This window comes from Caretta caretta, chromosome 1 (assembly GCF_965140235.1).
Source record: "Caretta caretta isolate rCarCar2 chromosome 1, rCarCar1.hap1, whole genome shotgun sequence".
In the NCBI taxonomy this organism is placed as follows: Eukaryota; Metazoa; Chordata; order Testudines; family Cheloniidae; genus Caretta; species Caretta caretta.
The window spans coordinates 158,641,983-158,668,023 of record NC_134206.1 but is presented as its reverse complement, the minus strand read 5'-3'; the positions used below and the strand labels follow the sequence as shown (position 1 = coordinate 158,668,023).

At 42.3% G+C, this 26,041-nt stretch overlaps 1 protein-coding gene across 17 annotated transcripts in view; it reads left to right on the top strand.

Moving 5' to 3' along the window:
- Nucleotides 1-26,041, top strand: part of PKNOX1 (PBX/knotted 1 homeobox 1) — a 74,656-nt gene that overhangs the window by 35,243 nt on the left and 13,372 nt on the right. For 14 of the 17 annotated variants that reach the window (XM_048865575.2, XM_048865597.2, XM_048865616.2 and 11 more), the window contains 5 exons: nt 3,071-3,198; nt 4,765-4,936; nt 20,163-20,333; nt 22,795-22,894; nt 24,761-24,858. In XM_048865575.2, coding sequence (XP_048721532.1) covers nt 3,071-3,198; nt 4,765-4,936; nt 20,163-20,333; nt 22,795-22,894; nt 24,761-24,858 — 669 coding nt within the window. Of the gene's footprint in view, nt 1-3,070; nt 3,199-4,764; nt 4,937-16,302; nt 16,409-19,983; nt 20,046-20,162; nt 20,334-22,794; nt 22,895-24,760; nt 24,859-26,041 lie in introns of those variants that run through there. The other 3 variants (XM_048865645.2, XM_048865664.2, XM_048865673.2) reach the window with 3 other exon arrangements.

Genomic DNA, 26,041 nt, shown 5'->3' with positions numbered 1-26,041 from the left:
ATGCACTTTTATGTAGAAATCCATGATTAGATCGAGTCTTCCTGACTAGTGATTTAAGTCATGATTTAAATCAATTTGATTTAAATCAAATCCACCCTGGCTAGTGGCAGTTTACTCCTGGGAGAATTCTGCACCCTAAAAAAAATTCTGCGCCATAAGTTTAAAAATTCTGTGTACAATAGTTTCAAATTTGGCAAAATTCTGTATATTTTATTTGTCAAAATAACACAATATAATTATGCCAGTTTCAATTATTTTGGTAATTTATTTCAAAATATCTATCCGCAATTATGTAATTTTGAGTAGTAATTTATTTAAACTACAATACAGAAATGTATTTCCCACACCCCTCAGAAGCAGTGCAAAGACTTGGAGAAGTCAAGGGTAATGGAGGAGCTGAGGAAGAGGAAAGTAATTGCTGGGAGGGAGCCTAGGTGTGAACTTGGAGGGTTGTTGGGTATGTGTGGAAGAAGTATGGAACCGTTTTTTGGGGGGTGGGGTAGGAGGGGTTGTTAGGGAGCCTCCCCCATGCAGACTCTTGCTGATCCCTAGCCTCATTCAGTCAGGCACCTCTGCCCCATCCCCATGTGTCCCTGAACTCCCACTCAGCCGGCCACCTTTCCCACCGTGTCCCTACACCCTTCTGTCCCCATGTGTCCCCACTCAGCCATCCCCATGTGTCCCTGCACCCCCACTCCCATTCAGCTCCCACCCTAGTCTGTCCCCCCTTCTGAACTAGCCCTTCTGAACCCCAGTCTGTAACTCCCCAGCAGCTCCATGTGTTCCACCCTCCCCATATACCATGCTTCCTGAACTAGCCCCACAGGTAGGATGCTGTGAGGAACAGAGTCTTTTCTTTTCTCTGTCTGCAGCTGGGGCTGCTTCCACCGAGCAGCGTCTGCTCTCTGTTCTGGCATAACAGCGGCCCCTGGTGGGCAAAAGGCGTAACTGCAGCACTTCTTGGCAGAATATATTTTGTGCTGAGGAAAGAAAATTCTGCACGGCACACGAATTATGTGAATGCACAGTGGTGCAGAATTCCCTCAGGAGCAGAGCGGTGGTTCTTTTTTTGTTTTGCGCTTCAGGAGCACTCTGCCACAAGGTAGTCTTCTGGTTTTGGTGTGTCTTGGCTTCTGTCATCAGCAGGAAACAGCTGAAAGAATGTAGCCCCCAGATTTAGGTAACTTGTTTTCCCATTGTTAGCCAAAAAATAAGTCCATCAATTATGTCTTTCTCCAGGCACAGTGGCTTCCAAATCAGCTAACCCTTCCGAGAGAACTTCTTGAGGGTTAGGAAGTTCTGCCATTTTCTCAAAATTTCCTGTTGAGCTAAAAGAGGGCTCAGCCATGTCAGACAACAAAGTCCAAACAGCCTATGCAAGACTCGCTCCAGGATAGTGTCTTAAATTCCTTTTCTTTGTTGTGTGCGGAATTAGGTGAAGCTTTGTCCCTAGATGACGTCTGAATTGGTTACTCTAATATTTATTAAGGGGCTGACTCTTTCTTCAAAGGATTGCTCTTGAGAACAAGGTGGTGACAGCCCTTGTGAGGGTGGGTCCTTCTGTGCTTTTTAATTTTCTTTCTGAGACCTTGATCCTAATGTGGTGATGGTGCTTAATGCAGCCTGGCTTTTCTGCGTAAGACACAAACTGCCATGGTTCAAGCAGAAAAAGAATCTTCTTATGCCACTGGTTCGGTGCCCCTAGGGGGACGTGACAAATGTTCAAGCTGGAAGAAAAATGCAATCCTTTTTGAAGGGAAGATTGGGTTCCATGGTGGATAAGTTCTTCAAGTGGGATGATCTTTTTGTCCCCCTTAAGCGGGCTCTTAGTCTAAAGATACCTTGCTGTAGGTGAAAGAGAATGGAAGTCCCATTTTAGAAAGCCATCAGAAAGTCTCAAAGGCATTCCCAGTCCATTGGTGCCATTCAGGATGTTCTATATGTGCAGATTGAATTGCCCTACTGTAACTCTAACAATGTTCTTGTGGAGCTATAATATACCCAATATGATCATGGAATAGCATAAAACTACCCAAAGATTACAGGACTCTATAGCCTGTTAGTAATGTTTAAATCATGACTCTTTAAGCTTATCTTTTAAGGTGCTTTGGTGCTTTCCTGTTTTGCATCTTTTTCTTGCCTCTTACTATTGCAGCATTTACTTGTGCCCTGCACTCCCACACAAACTGCAGAGTAGCTTTTCAGACTCATAGTCTCTCTCTAACATACGCTATTGGATGCCTTTTTAGGCTGGTATCTTTCACTTAACTTGATTTTAATTTGTCGTTGTTCTGTTTTAAGCTGATTAAGTTTGTTCTGCATGGATATGAAGATGAGCTCATTTAGTTGAACTGGCAAACAAATGCCTTGTTAAAATATTTTTAATGGCAGTTACTTCACTCCATTCTGCTGAAAAACTAGTAAATATTACTTTTTAAATACAACTACTGTTGCTTTTTACATTGAGTAGGTATTCCTATATTGTTTAATATCATCTGCATATGTAAAAGTTTAGAGGTAAATTGTAAGGCGAAATTACATTCCTGATTAGTGAAAGACTGCAACAAATGCTATATTTCAGTTCTGTATAACAAAGTGTAAATTTTAATGGATTAGGAAACTAGCTTCAGAGTCCCTATTTCCATCAGCATATCTGTGGAAAGGGAGAAGGAAATCAATAGGAGGGTAAAAATTTTATTGTGATTTCACCACAAAGGCTGGTAAGTCAGCCTTTTCATAATCTCATTTTTGGAGTAATATATGTCTAACCTGTTCCAAAAATAGCTGCTTGTGAGACACAAAATGCTTTAGCAGTTCACTAATATCAATCATCCCAATTTTAAAGCTGAGTGCTGAAACTTGAAATGACCTTTACACTATCCAACAGAAAGTGTCAAGGATTAAATGAGTTTCTTGTTACTGCTTATGCTTTTTGTATAATTGCCAAATCATACCAACCTTCTGGCAATTTACTAGCTTTTTGCATTGCTATTTACTTAGAAAACAGTATACTTACTAATAAATCTTTGTGCTTGGTGACGTAAAATAACTTATCCTCCTTTTTCTACAGATGCAAGTGGTAACCGAGTTAAAAACTGAACAAGACCCAAACTGCTCTGAAACTGATGCAGAAGGAGTGAGTCCTGCCCCTGTAGAATCTCAGACGCCAATGGATGCAGACAAGCAGGCCATTTACAGGTAGTATTATGGACTTTGGTTATGTATTTGAAGGGTAAAAAGTACAGTTCGGGGTGTGTTTTTGCCTTTTTTTTTTTCTTTTAACTAGGCAGATTAAAACCAGATGAGTTGTAGTTTGCAAGTAAACGATGAGTAAGTTCAAATAAAATGGTTTCATTTTTAGATTCTTTACTTAAGGCAAAAATTTCCCCAAATTTAGGATTCTGTTGCATGATCTTGAAGACTATTATGAAGTGCACATGTCAGTTATTAAAAACAGATATTGCTATAGCTGTAGTGGGCAGCAGGCATCAAGCTTTAAGTTAGCAATAGTATTTTGTCTAGGCTATTGAGGAATAGTGACTTTAACTCAAGCTGTCCCGTTATATTTTATATGTTAGAATTAGCTTCAATAGTATGTAAGGCCTTTTCTCATTTATTTTATTTTATTTTTTTGTGATCAACGAAACCTGTACCACTTTTTCTTTAGATTAAAAATAAATAAATAAAAATGTGCCTTTTCTCACAACTCTGTAATACAAAAATACTTATCTTAGCACTTTTCATTTGAAGATATTAATCAGTATGTATAAACTGCAAAGTGAGGATGTAATTATAGCATGGGTAGGCATACCTGTGTTAGCTTTAATCTAGCTAGTGTGGGTAACAGTAGCAGTGTACACATAGTGGCAAGGACTTTAGTATGGGCTATCAACCAGAATACAAGCCCTCCATGGACCCTAGCCATGTACTTTGGTTGGTAGCCTATTCTGAAACCTGTGCTGCTATGAGTACACTGCTATTGTGACCTGTGCTAGCTAAATTTAAAGCTATCATATGTATGCCTAGCCATGCTACAATCACATCTTCACTTTGCAGTGTAGACATACCAAAAGTGTTTTACAAAAGCACTGTTATTGCCAGTTTACACATGGGGAAAATGACACATAGGAGGGAGGGTAAGTGAGTTGGCCAAGATGACAAAGTGAGTTAATGGTAAAATCATCTTAGTCCTGACCTGAGCCAAGTTAGCTAATTTCACAGTGAGTCTCTCATAATACAGGCCGTTCTCAATTGTACCAAACTGTAAGGTGATTTTATTATATTGAAATGGGGCACATATTGGAGACCAGATGTGTGCTCTCAGGCTTGTTTTTTTTTGTAATTTAAATCTGGTTTTATTTTTTGTGTCAGTGTTAATCCATTACACAGTGTACTAATACATCACCTTCTACTAAATAACAATTAATAAAATGGCATTTCATAGCTTCATAACTGCAATTATGATTTCTTCTTATTAAGGTCCAATTACATAGTCCTGCTTTTTTATACAGCTTTAGTTATCTCTAAATCTTATACAGTTTCACTCTTATTTAAAAAAACAAAAACAAAAAAAACCCTCACATGTATTTTGGCTAATATTATCAGTTGTGTTGTATATAATCTGTTAATAAAACTTACAGAATTGCTTTTCTGGATGAGTGGTGGTTAGGTTTTTACTTTTTGGATACCTAACATTATAAAGTAGTAAATATAAATTAAAAAAATATTTATTCAGGCCTGATTTTATTATTTATTTATTCCTAGGCACCCACTGTTTCCATTGTTAGCACTATTGTTTGAAAAATGTGAACAATCTACACAGGGCTCAGAAGGCACTACCTCTGCTAGTTTTGATGTAGATATTGAAAATTTTGTAAGGAAGCAGGAGAAGGAAGGAAAACCCTTTTTTTGTGAAGATCCAGAGACTGATAATTTAGTAAGTATAAAGCATTTTTATGAAGCAAATGACACTTCTCCCTCTTATTCCCAATTACTTCTCTCAACTGCTGCTCTTGGTAGATTCCCAAATCTTTTGATCCTACAATGGTGTATTGTTAGTATTGCAAGTACTGAATTATGAAACTATAGATCAGAAAACGTTTGTAAACTTAGTCTTTTTATCCTTTTTTTTTCTTATCTATAAACATCTATTGCAGTGATTCCCAAACTGGGGTTCATGAACCCCTGGGGGTTCACGAAATGTTACAGGGAGTTTTCGGAGGGGGAAAAATTCCCTAATGGCGGACAGAGCTGTCTCTAGGGACCCCAGGCAGCCCGGGGCCAGCAGTCCGGAGCCCCTGGACTTCCAAGAGCTAAGCAGATCAAAGCAAGCATATCTATCACACACATTTAAACTTCAAGACTCCTTATATGAAATAGAAAGGGAGGTGGATATTTTTTTCTGTTTTTAAAATTAAATAGGCAACTAATATTGTTTTTAAAATTATTATGAAGAATAAGTTTAAGCTTTGTTGTAACGTGCGTTGTGTGCCTGGACTGCTCAAGACCTGAATGCTTGTGCAAGAGGAAGTCTTTGAGTTGGCTTCTTAAATACCTTCACGCTGTTTCACATCTGATACTCCTTGATGAAACATAGGAGCCTTGTCTTATAACAGGCTTATTCAAAATTATACAAGCTACGAAAGTGAGATCTTGGAAGAATGTTGCCTTTTTCATAATGTAATTATACATAATAATTAATAATAAATAGTGTATAATCATGTCATAAAAACAAATTTTATATTTCCAAGATCACTGCTTTTATAATTTATACTCAGGTAAAGGAGAAAATCCCTGGAAATATTCATTTTTAGGAGAGGGTTCGTGAAACTTGACATTTTAATGAAAGGGGTTCACAGGTTGTTGAAGTTTGGGAACCACTGATGTATTGCATCCTTCATTTTGACCACATGCCTCACATTTTTCAGTAGTTGTTTCCAGTATGTGTTCATAAAACAGCTGAGGTTGACATTATATTTAGAGATGAGTTAAGACATATACCCACTACAATCCAGTCGACTGTACAGAGTAGTTTCTCAGAAAGCAATCAGATAATTTTTGCTTCACTGTTCTATATAACTTATCTAGTCAGATTTTCCTGTTCTGTGTTCTTTGCCCTGATGCATCTGCATTGTCTGAGGGAGGAAAGGTTAGAAAATTTGCCCACTAACTTTTATACATAAAAATAAGTCTGAGGCATGGTATGCAATAGGAATATAAGCAAATCTTTTTTTAAAAAAAAAATCAAGTAGAACAGTTTGTGTTGAATGATAAATCAGTTTGAGACAGCATTTCTAAATGATACTCAATTTGGTATTTTGGGCCTATGTAAAAAGCTGTTCAAATGTAGAGTCCTATAAGGTTGTGTCTGTTTTGTAGCAATAAATGGAATTCTGCCATTTCAGACAAGGCAGAGAGAAGGAACTTCAAATTAGGCTGCTCATGAGTACTTGCAGGTAGAGGATCAGAGATTCAGTACCTCTGAAGTCCCAGTTGCTCAAAAGAAGCCTACCAAAAGAGCATTCCAACTTACACAGAAAGAACTCACTGTCTGGTCCAAAAAGGCCCATGTGGCTCTTTTGGCATGCATCACACAAAAAATGTTTGACTACCTTATTTTTATGTTACAGTGAAATATCTTTTCTCTGTATTCTACTTAAGTCAGTGAGTCCTGCTAGTTTCTCATGCACACATGTCAAGCCCAGTAAAGGCCCTTCTCCATAAATTCAACCTCAGAAGTTTGTCTTAGTACATTTTGCATTGCTATTTCTTGTTAGGGCTATGATTTCGGTGGTTTTAACGATGAGTGTCAGAAAAATGTTGGCTTGGGATCTATGGCATCCACACAGAGTTCCAAACATATTTTTACAAGGTATTATTCCTTGAAGTCCACCTCATTGAACCTGTTGAAAGCAGGCAAAAAAGATTATTGTATTGTCTTTTGATCAAGATATATTTTACCTTTTGGTTTTGATTTTTGCACTCTGTTACAGCATATTTATATTATTCCTACATGGTTGCAAGTTCTGTATTTTTACAAATACAGTCTTGGAGCTTTAGAGACTCAGAATAGGGATCTATTATGTATCTTTGGAGAGAAGAGAGTTTCATATCCTTAGTTTTCTAAAAGTGTGTGCATAAGTATATTTTATAGCTTAAAAGACTGTAAACAAAGATTAATGATAAATGGTAATAGATTGAATTGGGGAAGGTGTCTATTGGGATGCCCACAAAGGCTGATGTTAACATTTTTAGCGGTCTTGAAGAGTCAGTAAACATGTTTCATTTATGAATTTAACGAAATTGGGGAAACAAGTCAGGGCAGAAGAATGTTGTAATAGAAAGGGACTTAGAAAGATTAAAAACATGCAGTTAATAACTTGGGGGAAGGGAAAGGTGGGAGACACAAGTCAATACATATAGAAAGACATGATATCATGGAGCAGGGAGGTAGGTAATAGTTCTTATCTATATGGCACTTGTGTGACTGTGGTTGAAATACTGGGTTTCTTTCTGGGTACAAGACCAGAAAGGTATTGACAAACTGGAAGGAATTCAGAAAGGATCATTGGAAACTGTCAGGGGACTGGAGGGAGTGAAGTATAAGGAAACATTGAAAGAGCTTAATACATATTTAAATTAAGCTACTTGGAGGGGAAGGAAGACAATGTGCTGTATTGAAAAGGTTACAATAGGCTTACTTGCAGATTATATACATTTGAGGTGCAGAGAGGAGCTCATGGTGGAGGGCGACTCATGACTAGACTTGAATGAAAGGGAGATAGATAGCTTAGGATATTTCCATTGTCAAGTAGAAAGTTTGTTTTGGTGACTTCTAACTGAACAGAGTTAGACTGGAAGACCCAGTTTGTGTTCAAGAAAGATGGAGACGTAGTTAAGGAGTTAGTGAAATATTTACATTATATTTATTTATAGGCCTTTCAATGGCACTCCTCTGTTGTCTGAGTACCTTAGAGGCATTAATGCATAATCAACACCTATATGAGGTGAAGAGATCTTACTATCCCCACTTTGCAGATGGGGAACTGAAGCACAGAGATTCAGTGGTTTGTCCAAGGTCCCAACTAGGAAGAGAATTCAGAACTCCTGAGTCCCTGTCTAGTGTTTCAACCATGAGGCCTTTGTATCTCTCTAACAGAGAAGCAAGGTTTGATGTAACTTGCATAAGAAAAGGTCATTGACATTGTGAAATAATTTGCCCAGACAGAAAGAAGAAGAAATGTGTTTGTATCCTATAACGGTTCTGTGGCTAAATCCTGTAGTAGAGTGGCTTTTGCCACCATAGACCAAAATAATGAACAGAATGTGGAAGAGAGAAAATAAACCAGGTCCTTCCACCGGCTTTTTGAAAGCTGCAAGCAGCAGGGGCACGTGGTGTTTGTTCATTTTAACTGGAATGTTAATGACCCAGTGAAGCCTTGTGAAGTACTCATACCACTATATTATCATAAGTATTGGTAATAAGAATAACTGCTATGTTAATGGCTATAATGATATGTTCTCTCCCATCATATGAAAAGTGTAGCCGAGCCAATAGAAAACACTGCAGGTTTACTGATATTCTGTAAGACCCACCACATTGCTGCCACCATTTTAGATTCCTCTTGAAAAGGAAAGAGCCCCGCTGCAGACATTTCACACCTTCAAAGATTGTTTTCAATTAAAATATCTTGTTTAAATATGAGGTTCATTGTCAAGGGGGGAAATACATTTAATGGTTTTAAATAGCCATAAAGATTTCTTTCTGAGAGAGATTTCAGCCATTATTTCAGATTCAGTCATCTTTGATGTCATGAGTGACATGGTACGTGCTCTTGTGAGTCTGCTTGCTAACATGACAGAACTGTAAGCAGAATTCCCTAAACAGACCATTGGTGTTAGTCTCATTTTTAAGTCCATGATCCTAGTATATTGACTGGCAGGAATTCTTATAGTCTTAGAATTGAGGGACAGCTCTTTTCTTCCCTCAGTTCTGCCAGTTTATTAGCCTGTAGTGCCTCTGTCAGTTCTTTCACGACTGACAGCAATGGAGTGCCTGACTGCTGCTGCTCCTATATCAGCCACAGCTTTTGACTGGCATCTTAACATTTCCTGTGGGTTTTTTTTTCTTCCAGACTTCTATTAATCTGCCTTAGATTCTGTCATCAAAATAAGTAAAAATGAAAGTCATTTTATTCTGCATGAGGTAGATCAGATGATACTGCCTCAAGGTATTTTTAACTTTTTGAATATTAACAAAGACGCTGTTTTCCTTTGTCCCCCGTTCCTGGTTTCTTTCAAGAGGAATAATCGAAATCTTTAAACTCAATTTGCCCCTAGATCGTTTTGGCCTTGTTTATGTCTTACTCCAAATACCTTAGATAGGTTCTCTATGGTATATGTGTTCGTCATACTCCTCCCCTATTTGGGAGCTTTCCACTATGAGATAATTAAGAAATGACACCTCTGACCAGTGTAACCTCTTCCCCCACCTGTTGGTATTATTGGACATTCTGGATTGCTCACATGTCAATATACAGTCCAGTCAGTCAAGGGCACCAAAGAAATGAGCAGAAGAGTTACTCCCCAGGAGCCAACCAGACACAGGGTTCTTATGTCAACCCTCCTTGAATTATTAGTGCTCCCACAACAAGGGAGGCTTGCAACTGGTTGCAATGGCAGCCTTTCTTCTCTTATAACTTTTAAATTATATATATAAAAATATCCAGGTGGAATGGGCAGGAACCTTCATTACAAGGTTGATTTCTCCTCCTCCTTCCCCCCACCCCCCAGCTTCTCTTCTTCTGTCTTTGGCCCCAGCTCATCCTGCAAAGAATGCAGGCACCAACAGGAACTGTTATCAGGACAGCCCAGAGAGACTCAGAGTGGGCCAGACGACTGCAACGCTCCCTTCCTTCCAGTCCAGTCCCCGTTGCATTGCCTCAGTTCTGACCCTCTGTCTCAGATTAGTGGTGATACTGTAATTAATGTTAAAGCAAGGACAAAACTAACATAAGATCAAGTGAGAGCTAGACACACTAAAAACAAGAGAATAAAAATAAAATTCTAACAGAATAGTCCAACACAGAACAAACGGATCATAGAGAAACGCTTCCAGACTGGAAGGAAGGGAGCTTTGCAGTTGTCTGGCCCACTCTGAGTCTTTCTGGGCTGTCCTGATAACAGTCCCTGTTGGTGCCTGCATTCTTTGCCAGGATGAGCTGGGGCCAAAGACAGAAGAAGAGAAGCTGGGGGGCGGGGGGAAGGAGGAGGAGAAATCAACCTTGTAATGAAGGTTCCTGCCCATTCCACCTGGATTTATAAATATATATTTTTAAAAGTTATAAGGGAGGAAAGGCTGCCATTGCAACCAGTTGCAAGCCTCCCTTGTTGTGGGAGCACTAATAATTCAAGGAGGGTTGACATAAGAACCCTGTGTCTGGTTGGCTCATCGTGGAACAAGAGCTGAATTAGGAAGAGCCATGCATTTCAGTATTGATTTAAAAGAAACCACATATTTCGGTACCAACAGAAGAGCAATGAGCTTGGCCAAGATGAAAGAGCTTTCTTTTTACTTTTTGTGTCTGGAAGGGGGGAAACAGCTTTCAGAATTTAGACTTAATGGACAGCAGGTTTAAAACAAACAAAAGGAAGTATTTCTTCACACAATGCACAGTCAACCTGTGGAACTCCTTGCAAGAGGATGTTGTGAAGGCCAAGACTATAACAGGGTTCAAAACCTCCATCAATGGTTATTAGCCAGGATGGGCAGGGATGGTGTCCTTAGCCTCGGTTTGCCAGAAGCTGGGAATTGGCGACAGGGGGTGAATCACTTGATGATTACCTGTTCTGTTCATCCCCTCTGGGGCACCTGGCATTGGCCACTGTCGGAAGACAAGATACTGGGCTAGATGGACCTTTGGTCTGACCAGTATGGCCATTCTTATGACTTACTCAGTGTTGCTTCAAGGACTGTTCTGAGGGAACAGTAGCTCCACAATAATTGGGATACTGTGACCATGGTTCTTGGCAAACCCACATGGCTCAAGGGCAGCACAGAGACTAATCCACTAATTGCAGGACATTCTGAGCAGTCATAAAGGATGGTCTGGGAGTCTCCTATGGATCAGTAACAGCACCCTACAGGTGATTCACGTGGCTCATACACCTAAACTGGCTGAGAGACTCCCAAGGAAGGGGTTGATAAAGTGTGCATGGCCTCTAAAGAGTGCTTTGCCCACATGGCACAGATCTTTTGGGAATGAAGCCATTTGGCTAAAATGGGAGTGGATTGTGAGCTGTATTGGGTTGCAGAACCTTTAAAGCTGATTACCTTCAGCAATTTTTAGTAAATTTTAGTCATTTTGATGACTTCCTATTACTTTGATACTATGAGGGCTACTCACTTAAGTGAGTTGATGGATTTCTGCATTAATACTATGCAAAAGATTTCAGCAAGCAAAACTCCAGCAGAATTTACTTGAAATATCTCTAAGGACTACTTTAGTGCACCTGTAGTTGAGGGTGACATCTAAATTAAATTTTCAGCACTGTCTGATTATTTGAAATTGAGAGGATTCAGTTCCTCCATGCTGCACCCAATTGAACCAGTTGGCATAGTATCCTAAACGGTACCACTCCGAACATCGTCTCATACAAAGACCATTGAAATCAATGGAAAGACTCACATTGATTTCAGTGGACTTTGGATCAGACCCCAGTGAATGACTCTGAAGTAATCTATCCGAGAGAAGATAGACATTAGAACTTGTATTTTTTTTCATCCTAGATGCAGTGTAATGTAACCATTGTTACAGTGTAACCATTGTTAGCATTAGGTAATGAGATTTCTTTATTGGGTCAGTACTAAGAATGCCACAGGGGCTTACCAATGAGACTTGTTAGCAGTATGTTTTGCAAATTCTGTTACAGATATTACCAAGCAGAGTATTTCGAGTAGGTCAGATTGCCCAGAGTAGTGAAAAGGCTATCTGGCAACATTTAAAAAGAAAACTTAACAAATTAGCAGTTTAACATTATCAATTTATTTTTACACTGATTTGAATTGCTCCAGAGAGTTAAAGATTAGTTAGAATTATCTAACTAATGGTTGGTTGCATTACTCAGAAGTGTACACTAACAATTTTCAAAGGCAACGCTCAGGCGTATGTGCATTCTTTTGTAACATAATCTTTGATGTGTCTGCTGACCCCAAGGTATTGAGCTGGCCTTCTGCGAGTAGTGTGTCTGACTGTATTTCCCAATATATTCCTGTGGGGGACATATGGAGGTGGTGTTGCTAATCCAAGCAGTTATTATCATATGAGAAGTAGTTTCGAAACTCAGAGCTGTCCATGTTACCTTCATCAGATTTATGGTATTATTTAAAGGCAAGGAGAGACTTTCCACAGGAAAAGTGATCTTGAGACAAATAAAATGGTCATGGTAAAGGTGGACAAAATAATGAATAATATATAGAAAAATCTGTGCACTCCTGTTTACTCTTTCTCATAATACCAGAGCAAGGGATTTTCAGTGCAATTTAAAGGCAACTCGTTTAAGGCCGATTTTAAAAAATAGTTTTCACACAACACGTGAAATTCATTGTCATTGAAGCCAAACTTAATAGACATCAAAGGATTAGACATTTTTTAGTGATAATATGCCTGATATGACTCTCATTGAAGTCAGTGGGAGTCTTTCCATTGACTTTAATGGACTTTGGTTTAGATTCAGTACAGTTGCAACAGATACAGTTTTTTTAGAAGAACAATAAACCCTCATCTTTTAGTGCATAAGCCAATCTGATAAGATATCTGATGAGATGGTGGAGAGTTTGAAGGAAACTTCTTCCATGGGTAGTTTATTTTGTAACTGTCCTGCTATAAGGTTTCTTTCAACTTCCTCTGACCTATCTGGTGCTGGCCACTTTCACTGAAAGGATATTGAAGTAAATGGACAAAGGATCTGTCTGGCATAGCCATTCTTCTAGTCCTATTCCCTGTTTTGTAGTATGTTCCTGGCTTTGTTTAAAACAATATCAATGTAGTTTTTACTATCTGGCACCTATGGACAAATTATTCTACTTACTGGATTTAACCATTAGTGGATGTTCCAGATTTGTTTCTGCAACTGGAAAGACAATATCAGATGGCCATTGACACCCATAGTTAGGTGGCATGTAATAGTCAAGTCATGCTGGGGGAAAAGAATTCTAATGCTTTGTCCACAGGAAGCTAAGACTGCTGATGTACTTGTTACATGCGAAAACGTGGTCATCCAAATTTACAGGCTGTAGTCTCTTTCTCTCAAGCGAATTAAAATGAAATATTATTTTTGCTGTGATTGTCTGGAAGCGTTTCTCTATGGTCTGTTTGTTCTGTGTTAGACTATTCTGCTAGAATTTTATTTTTATTCTCTTGTTTTTAGTGCGTCTAGCTCTCACTTGATCTTATGTTAGTTTTGTCCTTGCTTTAATGTTAATTACAGTATCACCACTAATCTGAGACATAGGGTCAGAACTGAGGCAAGGTAACTTATTTCAAACAAGTAAAAGTTTTGATACCCAGGTAATACTATGAGTGCTGTCCATCTGATCCTATAGACTAGCATTAGTCAAGCCCTCCAGTAATGCTACCTACTGTTGTATGCTCATTGTGACTGTGTCCATGAAAGTGTTTTGTTCTTGGTCCTTCTTCAAGCCATTAGAACAGTGGTGAGCAAACTTTTTGGCCCGAGGGCCCCATTGGGGTTACAAAACTGTATGGAGGGCTGGGTAGGGAAGTCTGTGCCTCCCCAAACAGCCTGGTCCCTGCCCCCTATCTGCCCCTTCCCACTTCCTGCCCCGTGACTGCCCCCCTTAGAACACCCGACCTATCCATACACACACCCCTGCTCCTTGTCCCCTGACCGCCCCCCTCCCGAGACCTCCTGCCCCTAATCGTTCCCCCTCCCACCCCCCCCGGGACCCTACCCCTGTCCAACACACACACACACACACACACACACACACACACACACACACACACACACACACACACACACACACACCCCGCCCTGTCTCCTGACTGCCCGGACCCCTATCCACACCCCCGCCCCCTAACAGGCCCCCTGGGACTCCCACGTCTATCCAACCCCCAGCCCGTTCCCCATCCCCTGACCACCCTCGCCCCCAGAACCTCCGCTCCATCCAACCGCCCCCTCTTCCCAGTCCCCTGACTGCCCCCCAGGACTCCCTGCCCCTTATTCAATGCCCCTGCTCCCTGCCCCCTTACCATGCCGCTCAGAGCAACAGGACTGCCACCCGCGCCTTCCGGCCAGAGCCTGCCACACTGCCCGGCAGGAGCTCGCAGCCCCGCCACCCAGAATGCTGGTAGCAGGGCGAGCTGAGGCTGCCGAGGACGGGGGACAGCAGGGGAGGGGCTGGGGGCTAGCCTCCCCGGCCTGGAGCTCAAGGGCTGGGCAGGATGGTCCCGCGGGCCGTAGTTTGCCCACCTCTGCATAGAGAATAGTTTGAGGCTAAAAAAAGTTTATATTTAGGCTGTTTACTTGTACCTACATCAAGTCTTGCTTTGCCACTTGGTAGTTTTTGTTTTTAAGTTCTTTTTGAAAACCCATGTTCTACCACTGCGGCATTACAGGACAATTATTTAACAATATTTCCACCAAGAACAATATACCCCTAAAAGTAGGTGACCTGCTGGTTAAACATTTTGTTAAATATGCATGTTCATGACCATTTATTTGGGATTTGGTGGTATTTAAACACAATTTGAAAGGCAACCGCTGGAGGACTGCATTGGTCTAGAACAGGGGTCGGCAACCTTTCAGAAGTGGTGTGCCGAGTCTTCATTTATTCACTTTAATTTTAAGGTTTTGCGTGCCAGTAATACATTTTAACATTTTTTAGAAGGTCTCTTTCTATAAGTCTGTATGTTATATAACTAAACCTATTGTTGTATGTAAAGTAAACAAGGTTTTCAAAACGTTTTAAGAAGCTTCATTTTAAATTAAAATGTTGATCTTATGCCGCCGGCCCGCTCAGCCCACTGCCAGCCTGGGGTTCCGTTCACCTAGGCCGGCAGCGGGCTGAGTGGGTCCGGCGGTGAGGACCCCAGACCGGCAGTGGGCTGAGCAGTTCAGCTCACTGCCACTCAGTCTGGGGTTCCGTCCGCCGGCTCCTGCCAGCCAGGGTCCCGGCTGCCGGTGGGCACCTACCTTCTTCCTGGTTCTAACCCATTCTCTTCCTCTCTCTCTCTGCACCGAGCTGAGGGTGGGAGTGCACTGAGCATAGAGCTGGGGGTGAAGGAGCAGGCTGGGGGTAGGGGTTTAGGGTCTGGCCAGGAGCTAGAATGAGGGAGGGGGCTCAGGGTTGGGGCAGGAGGTTTGGGTGTGGAGTGCTTACCTGGGCAGCTCCCATTTGGTGCGAGGGGTGCAGGTGGGAATGTGGGGGTGTGTGTGTGCAGGAGCTCCCATTTGGTGCGAGGGGTGGGAAAGTGGGGGGTGCAGGGGTCAGGGCAGAGGGCTGGGGTGTGTGTGGTGGGGTGTAGGGATCAGGGCAGAGAGCTTGGGGTGTGGGCTAGGGTCATGGGGGTGCTCCCAGCCCCCTGCCCAAAGTGGCTCATGGCGGGCCTAGAGGGGATATGCCCTGATTCCACCCCCCTTCCCCAGGGCCCCATCCCACTTCTTCTCTGCCTCCTCCCCGAAGCAGTGAGCAAGCTGTGGCTCCACTTCTCCCCCTCCCTCGCAAGGGCCATCAGCTGATCAGCGGCAGGGAGGGAGAGGAGGAGGGGCAGGAACCCAGCATGCTGGGGGAAGAGGCGGGGGAGGCGGGAGCTTGCCTGCCCTGCAGCAGCAGGTGGTGGGACCAAGCTTCTTCACCCTGTCCCCGCGGCGGGGAGCGGAGAAGAGCAGGCCGGGGCGGGCAGGATTTTTAATGGTACACTGCTGCCTGCCGGGGTCCTAGCCGCCGGCCCCGCTCAGCCCGCTGCTGGCCTGGTTTTGGCAGCGGGCGGAGTGCGGCCAGCGGCTGGGACCTAGCAGGCAGCAGCGTGCCATTAAAAATCGTCTCATGTTCCGTCTTTGGCACGCGTGCCATAGCTTGCCGACCCCTGGTCTAAAAGATTATCTATTGTATACTTTCATAATGGCTCGGTGCTTTTTTATCACTAGGACTCTGTGTAGTCAAGATATTGAAACCCAGTGAATGTGCATTCATATTTAAAATAACACTTTGAGCACATGGATCTGATTTTTCTTCAGCTCTTCTTTTAAAGACTCAGAAGCATTTTGTCATCCCTACAGGTTTTGAACCAAAGGGCTAGGACTGCCTTTCATTGCTGTAAGTTCGGACATACCACTTTCTAGATTTGCTGAAACTTCATACAAGAAAAGATCCTCTCCTTGAAGAGTAAGGAAAAACTTCAGGCATAATGTAGGCTCCATCCATCATGGAAAACAATGTGCGCACAAATTTGCCTGTCTTGATCTCCTTAAGATGCCCTTAACTTAGTTTCTGCAATATGTAGCAAATGGGTGACTGTTAGTGATCAAAAATGATCATTTGGCTTCAGTGCTCTGGCCGGGCAAGCAAATCAATGTACATGGTGAATACATCCACAATAGTGCACTGCTTGAAACTGCTGTCATCTTTTGAGACTTTTATGTTTTACAAAAGAAATCCAAACTTTATATAGAATAAGGAGACTGTTTTTTGAGATCCAGAATAGCACCTCAGTGTTGTGGATGATGCAACAGCCAGCCAAAGAGACTTGTACCTATATTTGGCTTGCACACTACTTTAACATCCTGTATTCACTACTGTACAATCAGTCTTGAAAGGCCATTTGGTTTTGGTTGTAGCTATTCTGCCATGACATTTACAATTCCTGACGCTGTTTTTATTCCGAGTAATACCACTAGCTATCCCAGATTCCAAGTCTTCGGTATCAGTAAAGAGTACAAGATTTGTCATCATGCACAAATCAGATTTCACCATCTCTTGCTCCGTTACTTACCTGTCAGTTGATTCATCAGCAAGCACAGTAACAAAGATAGCTATCTGTATATATTTCTGAGGCACTTCCTGAAGAAACTTTGCATTTGTAAAGTCTTCCACGCCATAGTTATTAATATGATTTGATCTAGGACTGGTATGGGCAAACTTTTGGCCTGGGTATGGAAATTGTATGGCGGGCCATGAATGCTCATGAAATTGGGGGTTGAGGTGTGGGAGGGGGTGAGGGTGAGGGCTTCAGCTGTGGGTGTGGGCTCTGGGGAGCAGGAGGGATTCGGCAGGCAGAAGGGGGATCAGGGCTGGGGCAGGGGGTTGGGACGTTGGAGGGGTTCAGGGACGCAGGCTCTGGGTGGCACTTACCTAAAGCAGCTCCTGGAAGCAGTGGCATGTCCCCCCTCGAGTTCTTACGCGGAGGCGCAGCCAGGCAGGTCTGCGTGCTGCCCTGTCCGCAGACGCCGCCCCTGCAGCTCCCATCAGCTGCAGTTCTTGGCCAATGGGAGCTGCAGGGGCAGTGCTTTGGGCGGGGCAGCATGTGGAGCTCCCTGACTGCCCCTACGCATAGGAGCTGGAGTGGAGACATGCTGCTGCTTCCGGGAGCTGCGCTTAGCCACATCACATGCAGAGCGGGGCAAGCCCTGGACCCTGCTCCCTGCGAGGAGCTTGAGGGCCAGATTAAAATGTTTGAAGGGCCAGATGCAGCCCCCAGGCAATAGTTTGCCCACCTCTCATCTAGGATTAAGGCCACTTTTGGCCTTCAAATTACAAAATCTCAATCTCAGAATCTCTAGAACTAAAATCTTGTTTAGTGATTGTAAAGAGTGTTAAACAAGGTGACAAATTTGTTGGATCTCCTTATTTAACACTTTACAGAAAATTATGTAGTAACAGGTTCTCTTTGGGGACAGCAACTTGTTTTCTGCTTTGGTGTATTTTGCATGAGCAGCAGAGAGATCATGTATGTGTAGCAAATCAGTTCTAAAGGTTTTTCACCCATTTACAAGAAGATCTCATGCTTTCTGCAAATTACACAGAACATTTAATCTTTCTGACATGAAATATATCAATAGTAGCTTTTAATTAATTCTGGAAATTGCATTTAACTCTAAGTACCCCATTTTCCTTATGTGTCATGTTCTTTATTCTTACTTGACTCAGGGCCTCCAATATTGTGCTCTGCTGATGATGGTTTTTTACCCCAAAACCCAGCAGTGTTGTTCAATGTCTTCCAGACACTTTTCAGATATGTTTAAAATTACGTGTGTAGATAGTCTTTACACAAATGATTCTTAAGTATTTAGTGTGTAAAGCAAGGATTGCTGCGAAAAATCAGACTACCTGTCCTTAGAGGAGCCAATTTGCAGTTTGAAGGCTGCAACAGAGTATTAAAGAGAGATCATCTCCATTCTAAATACAATCAAATTGTGTTTAGCAGCAGCAAGTAATTCAATTTTTAGTTCGTTTGAGTCAGGTATAAGCTTTATGGGGACAGGGGCAGACTTTGTTAGGTACATATACTGCTTAGCACAATGGTGTCTTGATCTCTGATTGAGACCTCTAGTGCTGCTACAGTATAAATAATAATACACAGCCTACTTTGGCTTGGCTGAAAAGTTAAACCATTGCTTCTCTTTTTGGGAAAGATACCGGACTGTCTTTGAACTACCTGACTGCAGCACAGACCTCTGATCAGAGCACTTATATCCAACACATTATCCTCAGATATGCTCAGTAGTGTGCTTTTTCCCTTGTATCAGCCCCTTTTCCCAAAGCATTGCATATCTTGCTGACAGCATCTAAGCCCATCCCTCTGCCCAGCATCTCCTCCTGTCCACTCACTGGTAGCTCAGTGTTGCTGCTCCTCTCTGTCCCTGAGGCAACTTAGTTCTTTCTGCTCCCCTTTCACCAGTCTCCTCCATCCACTCTGTCCTCTGACTATGGTCTGTGCTGCTGTGTCTGATGTCATTCTGGCTCTCTGAATGTCCTTGTTTGATGAACAGGAAGTCTGATGCTTTTATTTGCCCAGATAACAATTCAACTTGTCTAAGGCTTCTGGGTGATACAAAAAAATCCAGTGGCAGGCAAGGGAAAAAACATATTTTGTACATTGTAAGTAATAAAGTTCTGTAGGCCAGATAAGATTAAACATGCATTCCCATTGTCTTCAAATTATCACCTGAGTGACACCAGTGCAACCGTCTTATCCCAGTACAAACTCACTGAAGGTAACGGATTGGAGTTTTGTGAGCAATCCTGTTGATGCACAAGGTGAAATAGGGTGAGCTGAGCTGTGGATTCTTTCTTAGATGTGTTAGCTCTGCAAACTGGCATAAAAAGCAGAAAAACAATGCTTTTTTGTTACTAAAGTCAGCAGATATGGCTGAATACACATCGGAGCAGATTTGTTGAGTAAGATGTCAGTTTTATGTAGTCTTGCTTTGGAATAGAACTGTATTTTAAAGCATATGATTACAAATATGTTCATATTCAAAGGACGGCATGAATGCTCATTTTTATTTATTTGTTTATTTGCTGACAGGCTCTATTCTTGTCTAAGAACTGAAGGTTCCTCTCCCTCTTTTTCACTTTCACAGCTCTGTTCTTGAGGCCTTATGTTGCTGCCAATGTCCTTTTAGGTAATAGGGCAGCATTAGTTGGCCACATGGGTTGCCGAGTAATGGGTAGCACTCCTCCCCAGCGGGGCTACTATACCACTTACAGTTTCTCCTGGCCCAGGGAGTGAGGGAATGGGATTGAAGAATTGAACCCATTCTTCTGAGTATAGCTCAGAGTACTATTGTTCACCACACCTGCCCCAACCATTTTTTAAAAATTGTACAGTAATATAGACTGTGGCCAAGACAAGAAAAATCCTATGCTGTATTTGTGTTTGTTCTGTCTTGTTTGACAGTTTACCTAAGCAGTGGAGCAACACAGGAGTTTGTTCTAAACACATGCCTTTCACATTCCAGTGTAATACAACCTGGGAAAGAGTATTGTGAGCAGCCTTCTGCATCAGTAATTCTGTGTTCTGGTAATTGAAATAGTATATTCTTACATGTATTTAAAGTTTGCCCTAAATTAATTATTCATGCAAGTAATAGTGTTTTCTTGCCTTGTTTCTAAGTCTTTTTTCCATCTTTCTCTCTAGATGGTAAAGGCAATCCAGGTGCTACGTATTCATCTGCTTGAGCTAGAAAAGGTTAATGAACTCTGCAAGGATTTCTGTAGTCGTTACATTGCCTGTCTGAAAACTAAAATGAACAGTGAAACTCTACTAAGTGGAGAACCTGGAAGTCCTTACTCACCTGTACCATCACAGGTACATTTCATGCTCATTTAAATGGGCTTTTTCTTAGAAATACTGTGAAATTTATAATACGTTTTTGCTACACTTTGTAAGAATTCCACTTATACGCTGCTTAGCTTGTTCTTTGTAACTGTGTTTTTATTGAGGGTTGCTAACCTTTTTTGAGGAGCTGAACAGTGGACAAGTTTATTGAAAAGTGTCAACACTTAGAGACATGCCATAATTAGTTTGCCTGCATTCCTTTTACTTCTTACCTCAGTCCAGCAACTTCAAAAATAAAATAAAATAAAATTTAAAAAAAACCCTTGGATTTGCTGGAGTTGCTGCCTTGATGACAACAGATGTTAGGAAAGAGAATGGACACAAGAAAAAGTTGTCATAATATGCATTGTATCTCTTTGGCAATGTCTTCTTAAACTGGACAGCGGGGTCAAGGCTATCTGCCTCACTAAAGATGGTTTGGCTCTATGTGTATAAACTGAACATATAAGTTGATCCAAACATTTTAGAGTGGACAAAGGTTACTTGTTGGTTTTTAGTCATAATATTTTAGAGATGTGTCACGTGTGTCTGTTCTGTCTACCTTGTAATATCAACAGCTGCACATATTCTTATACACGTGCACTGTATTTGCTAGGTTGTTGAAATATCTGATTAAAATACCTAATCTATTTTATAAAGTAATCGGAGAGGTAATGATTGCTTTATTACCCTTTTTGGAACATCCAGTCGAAAAGGAACCGTGGTGGCTCCAGTCAGCTCTGCCAGCTGGGCCATTAAAAGTCTACTCGGTGGTGCTGGGGGGCTAAGGCATGCTCGTCCTACCTGTCCTGGCACCGCGCTGCACCCCAGAAGCGGTCAGTAGGTCCAGCTCCTAGGCGGGAGGCCACGGGGCTCCGTGCGTTTCCCCTGCCCATTGTTCCCAGCCACTGAGAGCTGGGGGGCGGTGCTTGCGGGTGACAGCCTGCCTTAGCCTCGCTGAGCTGCTGACCGGAGCCTCCTGAGGTAAGCCTGTGCTCCAACGCCGAGTCCCAACCTTCTGTCCCAGCCCTGCACCCCAAACCTCCTATGCCCTAAACCCTCATCCCCAGCCCCACCTCAGAGCCTGCACCCCCAGCCCAGAGCCCGTACCACCTCCTGCCCCCCAACCCCTTGCCCCTGCCCACACCCTGGACTCCTCATCCCTGGTCCCACCCCAGAGCCTGCACTTCCAGCCAGAGCCCTCACCCCCTCCTGCGCCCCAGAGCCCCCTCCTGCACTCCCAACCCCTCACCCCCAGCCCAGAGCCCCCTCCCACACCATGAACCCCCTTATCCCCGCCTCCGCCCCAGAGCCCTCACCCCCTCCTCCACCCCAACCCCCTGCCTCAACCCGCAGCCCCATCCCACATTCCGAATCCCTTGGCCGCAGCCTGGAGCCCACTCACAGCCGGAGCCTGCACCCCAACTCCCTGCCCCAGCCCAGAGCCCCTCTCACACCTTGAACCCCTCATTTCTGGCCCCACCCTGGAGCCCACACCCCCAGTTAGAGCCCTCACCCCCTCCTGAACCCCAACCCCATGCCCCAGCCCAGTGAAAGTGAGGGAGGGTTGGGGAGAGTGAGCCACTGAGGGAGGGGGAATGTAGTGGGTGGGGTTAGGGTGTTCGGTTTTGTGTGATTAGAAAGTTGGCAACACTATTTCCTTGAGTGTGGACAATGATGTCATACTACCTAGTAATGCTTCAGTCTAGGGTGCCGATCCTGTAGTGACTTATGTACATGTTTAATTTTATGCACTATGAATATTCCTAATGGTTTAAATTTCAGTTTTTAAAATTCACTTTTTGCTTTTGGTACCTTGAAGCATGGAGAGGAAAGTTTGAAATTAGATAGAGATTACTTAAAACAATTTTTGGTGGCATGGCTACTAGTTCTTAATGCTGTAGACGCACATTTGTTTTACTTTACACATGTGTTTCCTTTGAAGTCAATGGAACTATTCACAGGCAGAGTTAAGAATATGTACAAATATTTGCAGGATCAGGGTTTACCAACATAATTTAAATTACATAACTGTAGTACTCAGTTTAATTAGATTAAGATATTGTGTGCATATTGCATTTTTAAGTCAGAAAGCTACAGAAGGAATGAAGTTATTTATTAAACCTCCAAACTCACTTATAATTTTACTTCCTGAGACCCATTGTATCTACTCTTTATCTTCTGTGTCTTTGAAAATTGTTGTTTGACTTCTGGTTTAGTTATGTATCCAAAATCTTTTTTATCCCCAAATATATTTGGTTATTTCATGTCTGCTTTATGGATTTATTATTTAATGACTAATGTTTTCAAGCTGGTCAGTTTGCAGTAATGCCCTTTGAGTGATGGAGTCTTTCTCTTCGAGATGATCCTCTTTTTAAAGCCCCAGCTTTGTTGCAACTACAAATTACATGAGCATACTTAGTTTTTAAAATTAATTATTTTATTTTTCTAGCAAATTCAAAGTGCCATTGCAGGCACACTCAGTCCCCAAGGGATTATGGTGCCTGCATCAGCATTGCAGCAGGGAAATGTAACTATGGCAACAGTAGCAGGTATGACACAGAAAAGAAAAACTGACATATTGCTCTTTATTTTGCTTTCTTTCACAGTTGTTAAGAAATGTACAAAGATAGGAATTTTTTTTATTAAAAACTCCTATAATAGTAACTTTCCAAATGTTCTACAACCAAGTGTCCCAGTAGTTCTTTTGAATACTGGTTTTATATGTTTTGTGTAAATTAAGAATAGTATATACCAGGGGTTCTCAAACTCTTTCTTTCTGACCCCCACCCCACCTTCATGCTATTAAAAACTCCATGGCCCACCTGTGCCAAAACTACTGTTTTTCTGCATATGAAAGCCAGGGCTGGTGTTACGGAGTAGCAAGCAGGGCAGTTGCCTTGGGCCCCATGCCACAGGGGGCCCCGTGAAGCTAAGTTGCTCAGGCTTTGGCTTCAGCCCTGGGTGGCAGGGCTCAGGGCCCCAGGCTTCAGCCCCATGCGGTGGGGCTTTGACTTTCTGCCCCAGGTCTCAGCGAGTCTAACGCTGGCCCTGCCTGTGGCCCTCCAGGGGGCCCCGGAACCCTGGTTGAGAACCACTGGTATATACTTATGTATATACAACCGAAAAAAGGACATTGCACAGAAATATATCTAAAGGGTTATGTGTATGTGGGGTGGGGGAGGGTGATATATTTCTATGCAATGTCCTTTTATAAATGGAAAAATTATTTGATCTATTATTGAAAAGAATAATATTTTGAAAAAAAATTGTTAGGCAAAAAATATGTATTATTAAAATGCTGTGCTTTAAAGCAGGGGCGGGCAAACTTTTTGGCCTGAGGGCCACATCGGGTTTCCAAAATTGTATGGCGGGCTGGTTAGGGGAGGCTGTGTCTCTCTCTCCAAACAGCCACACGTGGCCTGGCCCCTGCCTCCTATCTGACCCCACCGCTTCTCGCCCCATCGTGGCTCCCCGGGACTCCTACCCCATCCGCCACCCCTTCCAACCCCCCATCTCATTCCTGACTTGTCCCCCGGGACGCCTGCCCTATCCAGCCCCGCTGCTCCCCACCCTCTGACCGCCCCGATCCCTATCCACACCCCCGCCCTCCCAACTCCCCTGCCCTCTATCCAACCCCCCACCCCCTTACCACGCTGCCTGGAGCACCAGTGGCTGGCGGCGCTACAACCGCACCTCCCAGAACACCAGGTCAGGCCGCGGCTCTGCAACTGCGCTGCCCGGCCACCCAGAGCATTGTGGCAGTGGCGCGGTGCACTGAGGCTGCGGGGGAGGGAAAACAGCGGGGGACTAGCCTCTGGGGCCAGGCAGGAGTTTGCCCACCTCCGCTTCAAAGTCTTGCACTACATTATGTAGGTTTGTAACAGGATCTGGAAGACAGTGAAATCCTGACAACTCCAAACTGCACCATTGTGTTGGGCTGGCAGTCAAGATGAAATACACTTGAAATGTCTTGTCACTAAGGTCACTATGGGCATCTGATTCGGCATATCTAAAATGGATGGAAATTGAGTCAAACGTGTTGCAGTTTTCTGTAAATGAAACTTTAATATCAAAGAGTGCATCTTAATGTGTTAGAGAAGTTGTAATAAAATATAGTTAATATCAGCTATCTAAAAAATGCATTTATATTTGTCAGCAGTAATTATATTAAAATAATTAAATAGAATGATTATTTGTCCCTCAGTAAAGTAACTCCCACCAAGATGTTCACTTCATTGAATCACAGAATATCGGGGTTGGAAGGGCCCTCAGGAGGTCATCTAGTCCAACCACTTGGTCAAAGCAGGACCAATCCCCAACTAAATCAGTAGTGATCTTAGTGTTGAAATGCATGTTTTTCAAATATTCACTTTTTATCTACTTTATAGTCATAATTTTGTATTTTGTTTTTAAAGGGGGTACAGTGTATCAGCCAGTCACTGTGGTCACTCCACAAGGTCAAGTAGTGACACAAGCACTGTCACCTGGGACAATTAGGATCCAGAATTCACAGGTTTGTTTCATGGTCTTCATGGAATAGTTTCTTGGAGTAAAAAAACCTATTTTTTTAAAATTAGTAGTAATATATTCAGTATGATTAAAGTGCCAGACTGAGCATTACACAAATAAACATTAATTACCTTAATTCCAGAAAAAAAAAGTTAAGCATTGTTGCAAAGATCCCCACATTTGTAATATGGCATAGGATCTCAAAGATTTGCAAAAAATCTCCCTTGACAGGACAGAGCATCATGACATCAACTATCAATTTCTTTCTTCTTGGTGATAGCGGAGAAGTAATTGTATAGAAGAAAAATATTTTACTGAGTAAACATTAAGCATTTTTAAACTCTTTGTAACTGAACTAGGATTATGGCAGGATGGATTTATATGAGTATGTTATGATGTCATACTGCTGGTGTCAGAAGTATCATTTTACTGGTGCTGGCAGACTTCTTGCCATTTAAAACTTTATTTTTATATATTTCAGATTTTACACTTGTTAAGAGGTGTTTCTCACTACACAAACTTTCAGAGTACTGTGTTGAATTAAATGGGTGACAGCCAAATAGTGTGCATTACATCAAACTCAAGAAAGAGAAAGGTCAGCCTTCTTTTGCTGGGAAGCCCTTTACAATTTAGAATAGGACAGTCCAATGAAATCTGCATTTCAGGAAGGGAAAATATTTGATAACAGGTTGACGGTCTCAAATCAGAACATCAAGATAGTGGTCTATGTATCAGAAAGTGGTAAATCAGATCATCCAGGAATAAGAAGACCCCAGAGTGGATTAATTTGTTAAACATTTGAACAGGAAGATTCATCTGCACAATATAAAGCCCATTAACAATTACTGATTTTCTTTCATGAAAGAGTATATTTAAAATTCACTTATCCTTTGTAATAGCACATACATGGCCAAATTCTGCCCTCAGATACATATACCTCTGAGTTAATAAGAATTTCATCCATACCCCTGACCTGTAAAATTGGTCTGGATTGTTGGGAGGGAAAACTGTTGCCACTTTGAATGGGAAAAGTGTGGCATCCAATGGAAAATAACCTCAATTTATGCACATATATGTCCATAGCTTCCTTTGACTTCAGTTGGAACTCCCAAGTCCATCTGTGGGTTGACTGTGACCCTGTATTCCACTGTAACCCTTGGGCATGAAATAGAACTTCCTAAATTCCT